The following is a 21,209-nucleotide window of genomic DNA, read 5'->3' on the forward strand; positions in this document are numbered from 1 at the left end:
CCCGTGCCCAGGTATACCTTTCGATCGGGCAAGTGATCAGTTAGTACGACTTGCTTCAGTTCCTCAGTCATTGATTTGGTAGCGTCTGAATCGTCAAGGGCTATGAAAGATTTGGGAACTCCATAGTCATCATCCTCGTCTACCCCTTGGCAGCCGGTTGCTCTCCGTACACTATCTTGATTTCCTCCGGGCGTCGGAAATTTCAGCACCCGGTGTAGTGTTGAGGGTATTGCTCTCATGTTGTGAATCCATGGCCTCCCGAACAAAGCGTTGTATCTCATATCTCCTTCGATATCATAGAAGTTGGCTTCCTTAATGGTTCCGGTGACATTCACTCGTAATGTTATATCCCCTTTAGTGGTCTCACATACCATGTTGAACCTGTTCCGGACTCGTACCGCATGTACGATCTGATCTTGTAGGCCGAGTTATTCCACGACCCTCGATCTTATGATGTTGGTTGAGCTACCTAGATCAATTAATACACGCTTAACTCGAGATTTATTTATGAGGACCGATATTATCAGTGCATCGTTATGGGGCTACACGATCCCCTCAGCGTCTTCGTCGTTGAAAGATAATGTTCCTTCCGGTACGTAATCCCGAGTCCGTTTTTCCTTGTGATGGATACTTTTGTGTGCTTCAGCATCGGCCCCACTAATGATCATGTTAATGATGTGCTGAGGTTCCTTCTGCTCAGTCTATTTACTAGAATCCATGTTCCTGAAGTGGTTCTTGGCCCGATCACTCAGGAACTCTCGGATATGTCCGTTGTTGAACAGCCGAGCCATCTCCTCTCTTAGTTGCCGTCACTCTTCGGTTCTGTGGCCATGAGTGTCGTGATATTTGCACATTAGGTTAGGAACCCTTTGGACTGGATCAGACTGTAGAGGTCGAGGCCAATTGGTATCTTTGATACGTCTGATGGCAGATACGATAGTGGCAGCATCAACGTTGAAGTTGTACTTTTGATAATCTTGGCGCTTCTTTAGGCCCGACGGGCCTGTCAAAGCTATTTTTGCTCATGAGTCCCCAGTTGTTTTGACCTCGGTCATTCTTCCTTTCATTTCTCATAGGATTTCGCCCAAAACCACCATTTATTCGGTCTCTATTGTACGACTGATATCGATCCCTGATTGATCTTGGTTCACGAGTGATATCTCTCTTGACTTTGTCGATGGTTCTGACGGGATACACGGACCCGGAAGGGGCCCCAAGCTGATCATCTTCGACTCTGATTTTCGATTGATACCGGTTATGGACATCGGCCCAAGTGACAGGCGGATATTCTACCAAGTTTTGTTTCAACTGTTGTGAAGCCAACGAGCTCCAAATGTTGAGTCCTTAGATGAAAGCCTGAACAGCCCAATCATTTGTGACCGGTGGCAGGGCCATCCGTTCCATTTGAAACCGTGACATGAACTCTTTAAGCATCTCATTATCCTTTTGTTTTACTTTGAAAAGGTCTGACTTTCTAGTCTCGACCTTGATAGCCCCGGCGTGTGCCTTTATGAAGGAATATGCAAGCATAGCAAACGAGTCAATTGAATTAGGAGGTAAGTTGTGATACCATATCATATCTCCTTTTGACAGGGTCTCCCCAAAATTTTTCAATAAGACATACTCGATCTCATTATCCTTCAAGTTGTTCCCTTTGATGGCACATGTATAGGAGGTCACATGCTCATTTGGATCGGTCGTTCCATTGTACTTAGGAATCTCGGGCATGCAAAACTTCTTAGGGATCGGCTTAGGAGCCGCGCTCGGAGGGAAAGGTTTTTGAATGAAATTCTTGGAATCCAAGCCTTTTACTATCGGTGGTGCTCCTAGGATTTGGTCGACCCTGGAGTTGTAGGTTTTCACCTTTTTGTCATTAGCTTCGATTTTCTTCTCCCATGATTCTACCTGTGTCGTTAGTTCCTCCAGCATCTTTATGATCTCGGGGTTGGTCCCCGATTCATTTTCATTCGGCCTCTCTACGACCGGTTCATTTCTGCGGGTCACTTCCCGGGATGGATCGAGTTCAATTCTGCTTGATGCGTTGCTTTGGTTCTATAGCTGGGCTATCGCTACCTGTTAAGCGTGTAACATTTCGAAGATTACCCGTAAATTGATCCCGTCCCCTCCATTGTCTTGTGTATTTTGGACTGTTGATCGGGCTTCACCACAGACGCTATTCTCGGGGTCGGTAGGCAGATTTGCGTTGATGGCCATATGCGAGTTGGCGTCAATCGGGTCAGCGACCGGAATTCCAACGGGATCAACGGGTAGTGTCCCGCCACTGGGCACTATGTTATTTTCGTTGTGATGACCGGACTCATTGCCAATATGTAGAGGTGTTGACTGAGAGTTTGACATTTTGAGCTTTAACCTGAAATTAGAGACACTCAAAAGAATAAGTGTAAAGTAGTATGCGTAATAGAACTTTGTATCAAACAACCACTATTATCCTTAGCCCTACGGTGGGCGCTAAATTGTTTACCCTCAAAATCAGATAACAATTAAATTTGTAAGTGGTTTTGAGGATACACGAATTTGTTTGACACGAAGCAACAAATAAAGATAAATTAAATAAATAAGGATAAAGTAAGCTCAAACCACACGAGAGTGACGATTTAATCCTTAGTGAAGTATTTGCCCTCGATCTGGGCTCCTAACAACAAGCAATGACGAACGAAAGCAGAAGAATTTATAAGATAAAAAGTAATGATATATTGCCTTGGAATGCATGTTACAATATGTTTTATGAGTTATCAGACTCCTTTATATAGTAGATGAATCCTATTTTAGGTACAATTCTATAAAAAGTAAAAAAATCTTCTGATTTATTGATTGCCGGTTCTTTATCGGCACGTGCCGAGATTCCCGCCGTAATATCTGGTCGGTCATGGATATTTCGATTTTCCGTTGGTTATGCTGACAATGTTTTCTCAAAGTCGTATGAGGCTGGGACCGGTATTGGGATCATGGCCTCGATATTCTCGAAGACAGGCATCATGTCTTCGGGTTCTAATTGAAGTCGATCTTCACTCCTTTATTGTCATGTCTCGAGCCTGGCTTACCATGTCGGAGTCTGGGATGCACCACGAGCTCGACTTCGACTGTATACACACTTAATAGACTAATTCCGCTTCTGGTGAAAGCAATAGCCATCAATAGCATTTATTTTCCCGGTACCTTACAGTGGTGGAGCCAGAATTTTTATTAAGGGGTGTCAAAATATATAAAAGTAAACATACCAAAAAATTAAGGGGAGTCAATACATAGTATATATACATATAATTTATTTTTTACCTACCTACATACTATATTTTTCTATATATATATATATATATATATATATATATATAAATCTTTACCTAACTATACAGTGTATTTTTTCACGCGAAGGGGTGTCATTTGACACAACTTCCTGTAAGGTGGCTCCGCCACTGGGGCCATAGACGTGAGAAACAAGCTAAGCTCGTCCATTAATATGTAGCTCGATATCTTTGATGGGTTTTACACATGAGAATGTACAGAAGGGGGGCCATACTTCTCTCAAAAGGGGATTTACAAAAAAAAGAGAGGAAAAAAGAAGAAGAGATGAAGGAGACCCTTACTATTCACAATACACGCTCACGCACGCATACGCACACAGACAATTAGTAGAAGATGAAAAGGTGAGAAAAATTTAAGCAAGATTCTTTAATGACTTGAATGTTATCTCTAATTTTTTCGTTTTTAATACTATTTTTTATATATGTGAAAGTGAAACATTTTGGTAAAAACGGGATTCTATTGCAACTTTTCAATGAGTAGGTGGTCGCTGGTCAGAATTGACACAAGTTGAAAGCGAAATCTCATAAATTTTGCGGGGAGCAAATTCAAATGCTAATCGACGTAGCTCTCTAATACCTGTTATTTACCTTGATCGTTGCCGTTAATGCATTTCTATCATCTCAACATCACTGAATGTCATTGTTAATTCAATAAAATATGACTTTTTTTTTGTTAGTTAACTAAAAGTTGTGTCTTATCTAAGTCTATATAGTCTAGCCTGTTTGGCGCAAAAATCAGCTTATATTTTTTAGATTTTTTTTCTTCTTAAAAATACTTTTGGCGAGAACCAGTTTGTGTTTGACTAATTAATTTGAAAAGTACTTCTGAGCAACAATTAGTGTTTGGCCAAACTTTTAAAAACTGTTTCTAAGTGTATTTTTCTCAAAAGTGCTTCTCAAAAAAATTCTTTTGGAGAGAAATTACTTTTTCTGCTTCTCCGAAACTGCTTTTGCTTCTCTTCAAAATTATTTTTTTTCCTTCTAAAAGCTTAGCCAAACACCTCAAATTTTGGAAAAAAAAATATTTTTAGCTAAAAAAGAAGTTTGACCAAACATGCTATTAATGTAATATTCTGATTCAGAGGTAAATTTCTTGTATATGAATATATTGTTATTTTTTTATTTTAAGAATAAGAAAAAGTCTTTTTTTACTCAATCATCTGGGCCAGTGTATTTGGAATGCATTGGCCCGATTATTTAAATTCACGCAATATATAGTTCATTTAAGGGAAAATTAAAGCTCTTCCTACTATAAAAGAAATTTTATTAATGTGTGAAAATCGGTCAAATATTCTTATCCAAAACTTAATTCTTGATATAAATAATTATTTTTTGGGGTGGTAGTGGTGGTGGTGGGGGTGGGGGATGTGGAGAATATCTTGCTACCCATTTTTTTCTTCTTTTTTCTCCATATTAAAGGTCTTCAGATAGCTTTTACTAATAAATTAAGTTTCTTTAGTTCGTGGGTTAATTAAGGTAATGAGAAGAACATGATCTTTAATTAATAAAGTCAAAGAAAGAACATCTCCTTTGCTAGTATGTCAGAGAACTAAAGCAGATACAATTAGTTGATACTGCTAGAAACATACCATTGCACGTTAATATAGAGATTTTTAATGTCTGTAATACATTTATCTTATATTAATAAAAACTAGTATTAGTACCGGCGCGATGCGCGGACAAATATCAAATTATGATTTGGATTATTTGAATTATATGCAAATTACGTTAAAATTTTAAAAAATTACATATAATTATTAAATATCAGTTAAGAAGCAAGACATTAAACTGTTTATCATATTTCGTACTAGGTAGTATTTTATTTTATTTTATTATATATGTAGCAACCCAACCCCTTAATCTTAGTACTTGTATTTTATTCTGTGGTCAATAATAATAAATACTAAATATATCATGTTGTAATATGTCTTGTTTGAGAATATTGTTTTAACAAAATTCTTACTACCACTTTATGTTTTACCTCAAAGTCAAATAAGTCTTGTCATTCTACATTTTCACCTAAAAGAATTTTCTTTAATCTTTGCTTATAGTTGCTGCATTATTCACTGCTTAATATTGTTATATTTTTATATGATCTTTTATTAGCTTACCAATTGATTTAATATCTTTCTTATTACCCTTCTGATAATCATATATAAATATAAATTTTTATTCCTAAAATGTAATATATTTTTATTTTTTAATCCTCTTACTCAGAGCTCTTCCGTTATTTAAATCTATCAATAATATTTTTTAGTATTATTTAATTATTTAATATACTTATCCTTAAATTAAATCAAATTATAAATATTCTCTCTCTATATCTCTATTTCTCTTTATATATTTTTACCCCTATTATGAAATTTAATTAGATTTTTATATTAATATTTTATTGTATAATCAAAACATGTAGTATCACATTTTATTTTAAGTTATAACTCCCAATTAGTCTAAAATATTAATACATGTATTTTTAATTATTATATTTTAAATCTATTGTATTTTCTTATAATTATTTTTATATCACGTCCAATTAAATTTTCTTTCTCTTTTAGTTTCAGGATACAAATTTAACTTTTAATTTCGTTACTAAATTACGTACATGAGACATTTAATTTGTATTCTTAAAATTTTAATTTGTTATCCAATTATTATTTTTATTTATCTAGTAAAATTTTAATTTTGTAGCCCTATCCATAGTTTGAGCTTTTTTACCATAATTTTAATCTAATCTCAAGTTCAAATCATCTTTTCTTTCTATTTCTAATAATAAATATTTTTGAATTTTAATTATTGCTATTATGTTATATAATATATAGTATTTCATGTTTTCATGTGGCATTCATTAAATTTCCTCTTTATTTCATATTATTTAATATAATTTAGATAATGAGTAATTTTTTAATATTGATATACATATTTATATTATTTTAAATTAATACTCGAAATTATTAAATTATTTACATTTATTAATATTTTTTTAAGATTATATAGTAATATTTCCTATATTTTGATTTAGTTATTTATTATTAATAATTTAGAAATAAGTTATATGTGGCTTTTTTGATTATGCCATATGCTGAATTAGTTATTAGTTAATAGTAGTTAAGTGTTATTATATTATATGTGGCTAATATTAAGGTTGCCACTTGACTTAAGTGAATGACTTTTTCCTCTCCTTTTAATAATAAATCTCCTTTTAATAGTAAATAGATGTCATGAACAGTTACCAGTAACCATCTAATGCATACATGACGTAATTTAATGAAGCATGATTTATTTTCTAGAGTTATGCTTAAATTCCGGTAACATTTTTGCTTAAGAAGCAAGTTATAAATGTTTGTGGTATGTGGGTAATGGATATTCATTATTAGGCTATTAGCAATTTAATTAGTAAACAACTGCAGATTAACTAGATTTTCAATATAATTATTCATGAAGGGAAAGTACAGCGTGTCTGTTTCAAACCCGATTAGAAGTCTATAAAGTAGTTATTTTATATTAGCTAGCCGTTAATTGGTAATTTTTTATTACTTGGTTTTGCATTCTTATTTTGGCCGATTAAATTATGTTTTGTGATAAAAATAGCAAGGGGCTGAGGCAATTGGATGCTTGAGTACGCGACGCGTAATTAGTCCCTGTTGCTAAATGCTACCATTGCTCTTTCTTTCCATCTTAAAATTAAACTACTAATTATTATTCATCTACTTCTCAATCCTGAATTAATGATTACGTAAAAAGAAAAAAAATAGTGACTACGTCATTGTTGGGTGTGTTTGTGACATCTTAATTCTAAGTATGTATTTAAGTATATTTTAAAAAAAAAAAACTTCTTCGGTATCAAAATTTTTTACTGTATTGCACGAGGTGATTCTTTTTAAAGATCAAATGTGTAATGTTTGAAAAATATTGTTATTTAACCTAAACTACATAGAATACTATAAATATTTTTTTTAATTTAAAATATAAAAAATGATTGCAAAAATATAATCAAAGAAAAATATACTTGATTCTCCATAATAACACATTTTTTAAATTGTGACACAACTAATTTGAAATTTGTTGGCTTAATTTTCCTTTTTTATTATCATGTTTTATCGCTCATTTCATTGCAAAACTTTTTTTTTATGAAACATAGTATAAGAAAATGGTTCACATATGATTAACAATGTTTTTAATATATACCCAAATAAATAGTTTCTTCCATCTCAAAGAGAGGAAAAGAGTACAACAATAATCCAGTAGAATCCCACTAATGGGGTCTGGGGAGGGTAGTGTGTACGCAGACCTTACCCCTACTCTAAAGGAGTAAAGCGCCTGTTTCCGAAAGACCCTCGGCTCAAGAAAATAAAAAGACAAAACGACAAGAGGAGACAACATTAGTATCACCACAATAATCATAGAAAAAATAGGAACACCATGAAATGCATAAGAAAGATGCAAAGCAAAAACGATAGCTAGTAAATAGGACATGCACTGAAAAGCGAAGTAGTAAAATACAACATTGTCACTAGCTACCCTAGACAAAAACCCTACGTGGCCAGTCCCACAATGGTACGAAGTAAGTCAAGACTCAACTACATCCTAACCTACAACTTTAATACTCGACCTCCACATCTTCCTATCAAGTGTCATATCCTCGGAAATCTGGAGCCTCGCCATATCCTGTATTATCACCTCTCCCCAATACTTCTTAGGCCGCCCTCTACCTCTTCTCATGCCCTCTACAACCAGCCGCTCACACCTCCGTACCAGAGCATCTGGGCTTCTCCTTTGAACATGTCCGAACCATCTAAGCCTCGCTTCCCGCATCTTGGTCATCAATGGGAGCCACGTGCACCTTCTCCCCAATAACATCATTCCTAATCTTATCTATCCTAGTGTGCCCGCACATCCACCTCAACATCCTCATTTCTGCTACTTTCATCTTCTGGATATGTGAGTTCTTAACGGGTTAATACTCAGTCCCATACAACATGGCTGGTCTAACCACCGCTTTATAGAACTTACCTTTGAGTATTGGTGGCACTCTCTTGTCACACAAGACTCCAGATACTAACCTCCACTTTATCCATCCTACCCCAATACGGTGTGTGACATCCTCGTCGATCTCCCTTCCCCCTGGATAACCGAACCAAGGTACTTGAAGCTGCCTCTACTCGGGATGACCTGTGATTCAATTCTCACATCCACGCCCACTTCCCCTGGCTCAACGCTGAATTTACATTCCAGGTATTCCGTCTTCGTCCTGCTCAACTCGAAACCCTTAGACTCAAGAGCCTGTCTTTAAACCTCTAGCCTCTCGTTAACACCGGCTCGCGACTCATCAATCAGAACTATGTCATCGGCAAATAGCATGCACCATGGCACCTCCCTTTGAATATGGTGTGTTAACGCATCGATCACGAGGGCGAATAAGAACGGACTGAGCGCAGAACTTTGGTGTAACTCCATTACAACCGGAAACTGCTCAAGGTCGCCTCCTACTGTCCTAACCCGAGTCTTAACCCCATCATACATGTCCTTAATCGCTATAATGTAAGGAACCGATACACCTTTTTGCCTCTAGGCATCTCCAGAGAACTTCTCCAAAGGAAAAGAGTATGATAGGAAATGTAATAATTAACTATACGTCCAACTTATTTTAATTAGGAAATCAAATGCAACAACAATAAAACTTTGAAAGAAAAAGGAGCCAAAAGGAGTAATTCAAAAATTGTTGGTGCTAATTTTCTTTCCAAAAGGGGATATAACTTAAACCTTAAATAAAAAACTCTACACAGCTTGCGAATAAAAATATGGGCGACAAATGACAGATGGCAATCGATCATTAGCTAATTTGAAAACATCTACCCGCAAAAGACTTTTCTCTTTTGTCTTTCATCTTAGTTAAAGATTACAAAATACTGTAAAGATTGCTTATTTTGTCCGAAGCACTGCACTCTACGCCTCCACTCAAACTATTTCTTCTCTCTCTACTGTATCTACTCTTCACTCTCCATTTTTTCCTCTGTAACTGTGTGACTGTGTGTACATACATATAAATAAAGGGGGAGAGAGAGAGAGAGAGAGAGACAGAGAAAGAAGATCATTTGAGAAAGGAGTAAAGCGAAATCCATTTGACGACAGCTAGAAGTTAGTCCACTGTACATTGTAGGGTTTTCTTTGAAATTGGGGAAAACCCTTAAAAACACAATCCTTAGAAAAAAATTTAAAAGGGGTTTTAATTGTTTTTTCTAACTGACATTCAGCTTAAAGAAAATCAAAATGTCGGTTCGGATATGAACCGGATATCCGCCGATCTAGCTCGGTAATTCAAGATCTCCGCCTTCACATTGCTTAGGTGGGTTTTGATTTCTATGATCCTGTATCATTTCTCGCTATTCCTAATTGTTAGGGTTTTTGTGTTCAATGAATAATTTGTTTCATTTGTGCTCGGTTTGACTTGTGAAGACTTCAATGTTTTACTTTCTATATTTACAATGTCGTACATTGCCTTTTTGGCATTTGAAATTATATTTTGCCTGTAACTGGATCTGAAGAAAATGTGCTTTTGAGCAATGCATATTCGGTTATCACCCATTTTCAGATAAGATCTATCTATTAAATTGTCCCACATTGGTTGAGGGAGTGGGATGTTGCCTATTATATGGTATTGGGAAACCGCCGCTTCATGAGCTAGCATTTGGGATTAAGTTAGGCCCAAAATCCATTTTCCTGACATGGTTTTAGAGCTAGACCCATCCATATTCTCGGTTTACTCAATGCTGGCCCCTTATATTATGCTTTCCACGCCCAATTAACTAAGGCCTGGGCATGCAAAGGGTGTTAGATCGTCCCGCACTGGTTAAGGGATTCAGCTGTTATCTCCTTATATGATCTTAGGCAATCTCCCTCATGAACTAGTTTTTGGGCAAAGGTCCATATTATTGACACTATTATCTTTTAAAAGCATGTCTCATTTCCTTCTTTTGTTATGCTTATGAAACTGCTGAATACTACTGATTCTGAACATAGACTTAATTTTCTTTCTATTATATACCTGTGGAACAGTTGCGTGCTTTAGATTTGGAAGTGGCTTATGCTCATCGTTGACTATATTTTTCTGAAATTTAAAAGGCGGGGAGGTTATATGAAAGAAGCTAAAGGGAACATTGTGCTGATTTAGTGAGGGTGAGGGCAAAGATGGAATCTGATTCACTCCTTGATTATGCGGTCTTCCAGCTGTCACCAAAGCGCTCTCGGTGAGTGGTAGATATGCTTTTGTTTATGTATGAAAAGGTATATGAATTCGCTAATATTTCTTGTATTGTTGGAATTGCTTGGGCAGATGCGAATTGTTTGTTTCTCGTGGTGGAAACACAGAGAAACTGGCATCGGGATTGGTAAAGCCCTTTGTGACTCATTTAAAAATTGCAGAAGAGCAAGTTGCATTGGCAGTTCAGTCTATCAAGCTTGAAGTTGAAAGGCGCAGAAAGGCTGAATCATGGTTCACAAAAGGAACCCTGGAGAGGTAATGGCTTTTGTAGCTTGCCCGAAAAAAGATGGGAAAATGAAGAATGATTTGATTTTGTTTCTTCTTTGCAGGTTTGTGAGGTTTGTCAGCACGCCAGAAGTTCTGGAGCTTGTCAACACATTAGATGCGGAAATGTCTCAGCTTGAGGCAGCCCGAAAATTATATTCGCAGGTGGCAAACGCTATCATGAACTCACTGTAACCTTCATTTAGAAATGACTAAAATTATCAGATAATAATAGAATCTGTTCCTTTATTTCAGGGAACGGGCGACCAGTTTAATGGGATTGGTAAGATTACCTCATAACCAAATTTGGCTTTCACATTTTATTAAGTACTTCATGCCTGTAACCTCAGAAGAACACGACTGCCTGTGTCACCTCAAAGTGATCTTCTGTGCTGGCTAAGCTACCTCCCTTCTCGTCTAATTAGTCATCTCGTCTAATTAGTCATCTCCTTAAATTTCTGTGCATTCTCTCTTGGTGGTTGTTGCTGTTTCCCTTTTAGTATCACATCATGCTATTCATAATTTTCACCAGAAAGCATATGTAAATACTGAAATTATCTCTAGATTTTGGTTTTCCATCTTACTAGGGTCTACATTGTAAGCCAAGGTTAGGATTGTCAGTCGTGGGAGATATGATGGTGTCTGCATGGTTTATATGTCTGTTATCTGCTGAGATATGTTGAGATAAGACCATAAAACCTAAATAAACTACCAAATCAATTTTCATAAAGAAATATCTTTTACTTTTAGTTTGATAGAGAAGACATGAAAAAATTACTGACAAATATAATTGTGTTTTATACCTCTAACTGATTTGTTCTCAAAAAAAAAAAAGGGAAGGATGAGGAGAGACCTAGTCCTCTTCTATTTATTCGTCCTCATTAAGAATAAAAGTGGCATAACTTATTTTTGGTTGAATAAATTTTTTTACTTTTACCAAAAAAAGGTGGCATAACTTATAGGGGTCATCTATTGCCTACTTTTTGTTAGTTCAAATTTTCAATTGAACAATAAGAAGAATGAAAACACAAGGAGTTGTTGCTGGGGGATGGAGTTGTTGCTGGGGGATTCTCTCCTGAAATACCTGAACTAGGTATCTTCCTTTAGTAAACTAGGTATTTTCCTAAAGCATCTATCCTTTAGGAGTGATTATTAGGTATAATGCAATCTGCCATAACATAATTGCATCCATGGAGGACTAGAATACTCTGTCCCTCTACCTGTGCCAATCTTGTTGAGCAAACTGCAACCTGCTCCTCATGGATTGACAAACTCATTAATTACCCTATTGGTAGAGAAGAGGTTCACTATCTCCAATACTTTAGCATTTTTTGCTGTTCTTATATGTTAGCTGCATATCTGTTAGCTCATGCATCCCGTGCATTGTCTTCACGACCAGGATTCTTAATACCTAGGAGCTGCGTAAGTTTGGGGCTTAATTACTCTTCTCTTCCATAGAGACCAAAGGTTAACCTTTGTCTATAAATGGATTAGCCATCACCATCCATGATTACTTTGATGACCAAAGATGCCACGGGAACTAGCACTTTCTTCTATTTCTTGTTGTTCCCTGTGGACAATAAACAGTATTGTATAATTGAACTGTAAAGATCAGCTTACAAAATGAATAATCCTTGTATCACACTGGTAATTAAAGGTTAGAAATAGATTGCATGTTGTTAGATCCTGTGATCAAGATGATAAAGCTTACAAAATGAATAGACTGCTTTTGACGTATTTGGGTAGTCATCAACGTCTTTTATAAACATCCAACAAACGTTAGTTTTGATAAGTCTTTGTTTTCTTTAATACTGTTGTAGCAAATCGTGAAGTCTAAATTTGAAAGGAAAGTTTTTTCTTTATGTAGCTGTACCAACTCTATTGATTCCATTTTTCATGTGGAAGTGATCAAGAAAGAAAAAATTTCATGCCTCATGTGGAAGCTTTGCTGCCTGGCCCCCGAATTAATTCTTTCATCTTATATATCGCTTTTGTTAAATTTGGGCATGAGAAGTGAAGACTGAATTTATTAAGAATTATCTTGTTTAAACATCACTGATTCTACGGCCCTATAGTGGTCTTTATCTGACAACCTTTTTGCTTTATTACTTATCCAGGTAGTGGTGGATCCGGGGTTACAATAGCAGCTGATGCGACAAAGTAACTTCCTCACTCTGCTTCTTCACGCATCGATTGCTTGTTACTGTTGGTTTTTTAGTTTGCTGCCCAGTAAAGCATCTTCATTTCATGTTCACTACTACCTATTTACAGGAAGGAGCTACTGCGAGCCATTGATTTGAGGCTTACTACAGTTCAGCAGGACTTATCTACTGCTTGTTCTCGTGCAGCAGCTGCTGGTTTCAATCAGGAGACTGTATCTGAACTTCAAACTTTTGCAGAACGGTTTGGTGCCCCTAGATTGAAGTAAGATTCTGGTGCTTTGACTTTGTTCATAGATTTCTCAGCCCCTCCATCCCTCCCTGCGTATCTGCTCGCAGAAGAATTATGGCTCGTCAAAATATTCTAGTTTTTGTAGTTCACGTAGGAGGGCATTGCTGTTCGGATTCTGTGTTTCTGCCAAATGACAGCCAGCTGACCATTGTGTTTAATTTAGCTGGTTAACAAAGAAAGGGGAACAATGTTTAGTTCAGGGTATTCCTATGAGATGCAATTTTGGTGGTTAGGTGACTGAGAAAGCAAATAACTGACCAAGCGCAGTTGCTTCCGAGGCGCATTAAAGCTTCTTTTTTTCTTAAGGATCCTTGACCTAGTCCAAATGAAACTTGACTCGTTGAAGCCCAAAATTGACTATAGTGATGGCTCAATAAATAGCAAAGTGATACCAATATTGTGTCCTTTTATCGCGTGGTAAGAGTAGATAAAAGTTCTCGTGCTTGGTTTCAGAGTGATAATATTTTCTAAGATCAACGGGAGTAATTGATTGATCTAGTAAAATGGAGAACTGTATACCTCTCTTGTCCAGATGGTAGTGAAGTATTTAGATTCTCAGCACCTAGATAAAGGCGGGCCAAAACCTGGGAGAAGCTGGAAGGGGTCACTGAAGCAAACCGTGTTTCCAGAAACTCCAACTGAGCTATCTCCAAGGTCCAGGGTAAAGCACACCGACAAGACCTGAGAGACCTTAATCAACACATCAAAGATAAAAGACACCTATCTGATTATGAATGTTAGAACAAGACTGAGGAAATAAAGTGAAATTAAGAAAAAGGAGATCTGCTGTATTGTGGGCCTAGCTGGCAAATGTGCGTTGGGGAATTTTATTCAAGGTCATATAGCTCTTAATATTCTACTTCTTTTACATTAATATAATTTGTGCCACATTCTGATTTTGAAGTATGATGCTGATACGGTGATACCAACCACTTTAATCATTTGATGAGTGGGTTTAGCTTCTTAGATGACCCACAAACTAGTGTCCATGACTATTTTGGATTTAAAACATCCGTTGCGAAGTACGGTGAATTTAAAATGAAAGGGCGCAATTAAGATTCTTTCTCTGACGTCGGGAGTGCAGAAGGTGTATCCGATTTTCTCTTTGTTCTTGCAGTTTTCCCCACGTAAAATTGGAAGAGTGATTCTGACATGTCTATAAGGACATCCACTGCACAGTTGAATTTAACCATGAACACCAGGTCCTTTCTTTACTTGCACAAAAAAGTTTGGTCGTAGCAATAGGATAATCTTTCTTGCTCTGCTGTTTATGTCAGCGGGATTGTCATCTAGAGTTGACTGCTGAGATCTAAAGAAATGAAATCTTCTTGAGCTACTTTATGTATCACTTTTGTGTCAACGCCCTTTGGTTGAAACAACTGATTGCACTGGTTAAACTAGTGAGAGGCTATACTCCTTTAGTTTTTATTTCTGAGTATTTAGTTTATCAATAGGCAGCCTATGAAGTACTAGTACATTCCTTCTGTTTGACCAATTCTAGGAATGGTGTCAGGAAAAGATAGTGGAGAGAGGAAAGAAAACTTTTATGTTGTTTTCTTCCTGGTCACTTAAATAACTGGAGAATAAGAGAGTGATTTAATGCAACTTTCCTGTCTATTTGGCAAATTGATAGGAAATAAATGGATGAAAATTAAATGGAGCTAAAATTGAAGAAATTATATCTTGTTTGACAAGGGGGAATTGAAACAAATAGCTTCTTTTTAATTAAGCCTGCTATATGTGCTTTATGAGATCACACTGTGGTTAATAGAAATATGCTGTGCTTGTTTAAAAAAAAAGAAGAGATTATTGCTTGCAAATTGTAGCTTAGTTTTTTTATATTACAAACGTCAATTAAGAATCATAAAATGTTTTGACTTATATAATATTTTTCTCACAATTAAATTAAGATATCAATTAATTTAGCTAATTAAATTACACCTATATTTGTTTGTCCCATTTTTTGTTTTTTCACAACAGGGTTAACAATAAAACACACTAGGGGCGTCTATATTTTTTATCCGTATTATATTTCTGGTGATTGCAAAATAATTTTTGCACTGATTAAAAAAGTAGATTTGCGTTGACGACTGATAAGGTTCTATTGTTTTTTTTCAGGGAAGCCTGCAACAAATTTTTAACATTAAGGGAGAGGCGACCAGAATTGATCAAGTCACGAAAGGTGTCTGAAAGAGATGACGGAGCCGTACGTTGCTCGTATGGATCCGACATGTCTATCGACGAGGACCCCACTACTCCAGACCAACTACTTTCTGGGTCCCACTCCGCCGGCCCCCAGAAGTCCTCAACGTGTCAGCAACCAAAACCCCTTTTCGTTGCCTCCACTTCTCAATGTAACAGCAGAGAGTCCAGCGTGGAACCATTCGAGAACAGCAACGAAAAAAATTCCACAGCTGAAAAAGGGAAGGAGGACGTGAAAGAGGAAGAGAAATCCTCTGATCAACCTCAAGGTCCTCAACTGAAAAGGAGGCTAAGCGTGCAGGAACGAATCAACTTATTCGAGAACAAGCAAAAGGAGAATTCTGGGGGAAGTGGGAAAGCTGCTGTGGCAAAAGCCCCAGAGCTTCGTAGGTTGTCATCTGATGTGTCAGCCCCACCGGTGTTGAGAAGATGGAGCGGCGCCAGTGACATGAGCATTGATTTGGGTGGTGACAGGAAGGATATAGAGAGTCCTCTATGCACCCCATCTTCTGCCTCTGTTTCTCAGTCTAAGTCCAATGAGCAGAAGTCAATGAGTTTGGCTGATGCAGCAAGTCTAGAGACTAACTCTAATCTGCAGGTTCCATATACAAATGGGAAGGAGGAAGCTGATGGGGCGAAGCTTTTGACTGATTCTTCGAGGAGTATTCAAGATTCTACCAAGCTCATATCAAACTCAAATTCGGGCATCTTTGATAGTGATAAGGGTCGTGGGAAGATCAGGTCAAGCTCACATATCAGCGGGGCTGAGGATAAGAGTGTGAAATATCAACTGGATTCTGGAGGGCCATTTGCTGAGGTTGGTTTGACTAGTAACGCAAACTTCAAAGTTTCTCAAGGCGGTAAGGAGCTTGGGTGGAGCAAAGGACAAACTAGTCATCAGGTTATTGGCCTGAAAGATCAGAGTAGTCTACTAGGAGCTGCGCAGGCTGAGATTTGGCATCAGAAGGAGGATACTGTATCAACTGATCACTTGGTTTCTAAGCGCGATAAAGCTCCTCAAAGGACTGCGGTGGCCTCTGCCCAGTTGGTTAGTGGTTCAAGCTCAACAGTTACAGAAACTCCCGCTGCTCAAGTCCTTGAAGGTAATACACCGTATCTGCAGTCAAGGCGGCAATCACTTCCAGAATCTGAGGAAGTTGAAAAAAATAAGTTACCCCCAACTGAGAAATTAGCTAGTGCTTCTCAATCAAAGGTCAAAGAGCTTGGACATGTACCAATGAAATTTAAGAAGCAAGGGGGTGCTACTGAATTGGTTAAGAAGACTCAAGATAGGATGGACGAGATCATGATTGGAACTAGCAAAACACCGCTGTCAAGTAAAATGGTTTTGGAGCCTGAGGGGCTTGACTCATTTTTGACACCTCCTATTGAGCAAGTTCAGAGGGTACGGCAGCCCAAAGCAAACCAGGAAATGAATGATGAGTTGAAATTGAAAGCTAATGAGCTAGAAAAGCTTTTCGCTGAGCACAAATTACGTGCTCCTGGCGATAAATCTAATTCTACCAAGAGAAGCAGGCCAGGTGACGTGCAAAGCCGTCCAGTTGCTAGTTCATCCTACAGGAAATCTGTGATAGATAATTCTAATGTTGGAATTTCTGACAATTACACGTCCAATGAACCTGCCTCAAGTTTCAATGATGTTTTAAATAGGAGTTTCTCTGAACTAAGTTTTTCGGATGGTTCTCGAGGGAAATTCTATGAGAGCTATATGCAGAAAAGGGATACCAAACTCCGGGAAGAATGGAATTCTAAGAGAGCAGAGAAGGAAGCCAAACAGAAGGCTATGGAGGATAGCCTTGAGAGGAGTAGAGCTGAGATGAAGGCCAAGTTTGCTGGATCTGCTGATAAAGACAGTATGGTTTCTAGTTCTCGTCGGCGTGCTGAGAGACTCAGATCATTTAATTCGAGGTCTATTCTGAGAAGAGAGCAGGTATAGTTCTTTTTCTATTCTGTAATAGATGCAGCAATACTTACTCATACATAACGTAGCCATTTCTATTTCTTGTTCTGTCTGTTGGTTTGGTTCTCTTGCATTACATGTAACTGACCTTGAAACAATTTGTTTTGGCAGCAACAGTTAGTTTTTGAGCAAAGTGATGACGAAGAAGATATGTCTGAATTATCAAAGCAGAAAAAATACGGTGAAGACAGGTCTTTCGACGAAACATCTTTTGGGGATGATGTTCGTAAGAACACTCGGAGTAAGAAGCCTTTACCTGTCAAAGGTTTGTCTTCATCAACACCTCGCACCACAGTAGCACCTGTTTCGAGGTCTTCTGGGAAAGCTTCTAGTAATACATCAGGTAGGCGAAGAATTCAATCTGAAAATCCTCTGGCGCAGTCTGTCCCAAACTTCTCTGATCTGAGAAAGGAGAACACCAAGCCTTCTTCCACAGCTGGTAAGACAACTCGTTCACAATCTAGAAACTACACCCGTAGCAAAAGCACAACTGAAGAGATACCCCTTGTCAGGGAGGACAAATCACGAAGATCACAATCCTTGAGAAAAAGCACTGCCAATATGGTGGAATTTAGGGAGACATCCGCTTTCGATTCTGAGGGTGTTGTTCTGACACCTCTCAAATATGACAAAGATGAGATGGAGCGGGGTATCATTGAAAAATTTCCAAAGAGTTCAGGTTCAAAGACTTTACTAAAGAAGGGCAAGAATACTGACTTCAGCTCTAGAGGTGGTCTGACTAAGACAAGACCTTCTGCTGCATCTAAGATTGTGGATGACGATGACGAGTACAATGATATGGTATATGAGCCGGAAAACTCAGAAAGCAGGGGCCAGGATGAAGAAGAGGATGAATTTGAGAACATGACAGCTGATATTCAGGAAAACTTTGACAACGGGGAACCAAGACTGAGCCATGATTCAGAGAAATTGGAAAACTCCGGATCAGAAAACGATGGTGTTCTGAGATCATTTTCTCAAGTGAACTCTGCTTCAGAAGCTGTATTGACTTCTGTTGTGACTTCCAAGTTGTTATCTGGTGGACTTGTACAAGATTCACCGGGAGAAAGTCCTGTCTCATGGAATACACATGCTCATCATCCATTTTCGTATCCTCATGAGATGTCTGATGTTGATGCATCCGTGGACTCTCCTGTGGGAAGTCCTGCGTCCTGGAATTCACATTCTCTAAGTCAAACGGAGAGTGATGCAGCTAGAATGAGGAAGAAATGGGGAATGGCTCAGAAACCTATGCTCGTGGCAAATTCTTCTCAAAATCAATCGCGCAAGGATACAGCCAGAGGATTTAAACGGTTTTTGAAATTTGGGAGGAAAAATCGTGGCACAGATAGTCTAGTTGACTGGATTTCTGCTACCACTTCTGAAGGAGATGATGATACAGAAGATGGACGTGACCCTTCTAATCGATCTTCAGAAGATCTGAGAAAGTCAAGAATGGGCTTCTCACAGGAGCATCCATCTGATGATAGCTTTTATGAGAATGAGTTTTTCAGTGAACAAGGTTAAATAATATGCTTCACTCCCTAAAACAAAACATCTAGTTTCTGTATGGTGGATATTTATTGTTGCCTCAAGAATAGCTTCTGATGCTTGATTCTGTTTCTTGAGTTTAACAGTTCTTATTTCTCTTTTTGTGGGTACATTAATACCCGGAAAAGTTAACTGCCAGCACCTGACAGTAGTACGATCATTGTGCTGTTTTCTTGTTTATTAAGTGAAGATCCAGGGAGGATATCAAAATTCTTTTACATAATAGAAAAATAATAGGAAATGTCGGGAAGCAAAGGCGAGCCTCAATTCTAGCTTTATCTGTTATTGGTGGTAGTTTTGCAAATGGTCTTTGTGTAGAGAATGAAGCATATTAAAGGAACTTAGCAATGGGGTTTGAAGTTTAGTTCATACCTTAAACTAGGATAACTGGAATTCAGATTGCTTGGGAATTGCTCAGCTGGTGCTCTTGCTTGTTCACTTTGCTTTTGATTCCATCTTTTTTGTTTGTTGTTCTTCAGTCTTTCAACTTCAGTATAGAGCTTCTTCAAGTCACTAACCAATGATCCTTTCTTCTGGCAGTTCAATCCTTGCGCAGCTCAATCCCGGCACCTCCAACTAACTTCAAATTGCGGGAGGATCATTTATCAGGGAGCTCAATAAAAGGTGACCAGCTAGTATAAGAAGTTTGTCCTTCCTGTCTTATTGCTTGTGTTTTGTGCATGATAAAATTTCATTATGTGAAGAAGTCATCTTGGCTGAAGGAGAAAAACTAAATATAAAAAGTTTAGAAAGCCTCTTGTATTTGGTCTATTTGCAACTTAGCTCCATGAAATTGTAACCATAAAGGTCATTTTCAATTTATGCATTAAAGTCACAATCCTGACTTACATTAGGAGGTTGAACATGGCCTTACATTAAGAGATTAAACATGGAGGAAAAATAAAGCTTTGTTTTGTTTGGGTTGGGCAAAGAGCACTCCTTACTAACTTCATCTGACAGAGTTGGTTTTGACACTTCTTTTTGGTCTTGTCAGACATATTTTGTTGAGGTTTGCTCTTTTAATGGAAACTAATGTGTTTTTAAACAGATATCCTTGTTTATGTCACCAGCTTAAATTATATGGAGTCTATCTAGCTCTAGTTCTGGTGGGAGTATGGCAAAATTTGGATTCTAAAAGGTAATGATCATACCATCGCGAACTGATCACAAGAAGCAAAACTTGTCCAACAACCTAAACCTTGCAATATTCTGCTTAGAACTCAAGAATACAGTTGTACGAGCCTATAGAGCAGATCCTGTTCTACTAAGGTCGTAACCTTGCAAAAGTTCTGCTTACTACCAAAAATATTCTCTTTAGGACTTTCTTCTTATTAGCAACACACAGCACTCTATCATCTGTGTAATGTTAGCATAGACACGCAGAAAGTTGGACATAAACTTGTGTGAATCAGACTTGGTTATTCTCTTCCCCATGAGTTCTTATGTAGAACTGATCCAATCTAAGGTGATTATCAAAATATATAATACACAGAATATATAACTAACTTAATGATCACACTAGTTCTGATTTAGAATTTATAAATAAATCTTAATGCTTCCGTAATTTGAGGATATGCGCTCTTAACTTTTGTCACTTCCTAATTATTTTACAGCTCCAAGATCATTCTTCTCCTTATCGACATTCAGAAGCAAGGGAAGTGACTCAAAGCCAAAGTGACTATCCGAAGCCAAAGATAACTATTTTAAAGGATAAAGTTCCACTAATGCTTGGAATTGCCTTGTGATTGTACCAAACTTCAGACAATATTTCGCAGCAAGAGGTTGAGGTAGATGAGCTACAATCATCGAAATATGATGTATACTTGTACTTAGTAATCACGGGGCTTGTGAAGCCTTTCTTGTGCTTAGCTGTTTCTAGTAGTTGTCTCAGAATATATGTTGTATATTGTCTTGAGAGGACACTGGCGGAATATTAATGTGATTTTGGTAGTCATAGCATTCTTTCTTATGTTGTTATTTACTCTTGATTTATGGTAAATATCAGAAGTTAAATTTTGTTCAATCAAGTATTGACAGTTTAGAAAGGTCCAGGGTTGAACTATTTGATTATGCTACCTTTACCTTTGTATGATACATACTATGACAGATTTGATGACCTTGTTATCTGGTTGCACAATTATTTGTTGCCTAGACGGCTAGACCCCTCTGGATATTTTACAAT

The 21,209-nt window shown here is 37.5% G+C and overlaps 1 protein-coding gene across 6 annotated transcripts; it reads left to right on the forward strand.

Annotated features, from left to right (window-relative positions):
• Positions 1 to 9,242: 9,242 nt before the first annotated feature.
• LOC107830501 (uncharacterized) lies at positions 9,243 to 21,050 on the forward strand. Of its 6 annotated transcripts, XM_075251254.1 has the most exons (13): positions 9,251 to 9,455; positions 9,572 to 9,663; positions 10,440 to 10,564; positions 10,651 to 10,833; positions 10,908 to 11,007; positions 11,098 to 11,125; positions 12,960 to 13,002; positions 13,114 to 13,266; positions 15,412 to 17,446; positions 17,588 to 18,998; positions 19,568 to 19,651; positions 20,076 to 20,165; positions 20,641 to 21,050. In XM_075251254.1, the coding sequence occupies exons 3-12, from the start codon at positions 10,506 to 10,508 to the stop codon at positions 20,120 to 20,122; spliced, it is 4,143 nt and encodes a 1,380-aa protein (XP_075107355.1). In that variant the 5' UTR covers positions 9,251 to 9,455; positions 9,572 to 9,663; positions 10,440 to 10,505; the 3' UTR covers positions 20,123 to 20,165; positions 20,641 to 21,050. The 6 variants fall into 6 exon arrangements, with proteins under 6 accessions (XP_075107353.1, XP_075107355.1, XP_075107352.1 ...); XM_075251251.1 differs by lacking the exon at positions 20,076 to 20,165; XM_075251250.1 differs by lacking the exon at positions 20,076 to 20,165 and having other exon boundaries at positions 9,339 to 9,473.
• Positions 21,051 to 21,209: the final 159 nt, after the last annotated feature.

The sequence above is a fragment of the Nicotiana tabacum genome, chromosome 4 (assembly GCF_000715075.1).
Source record: "Nicotiana tabacum cultivar K326 chromosome 4, ASM71507v2, whole genome shotgun sequence".
NCBI classification, from domain to species: Eukaryota; Viridiplantae; Streptophyta; class Magnoliopsida; order Solanales; family Solanaceae; genus Nicotiana; species Nicotiana tabacum.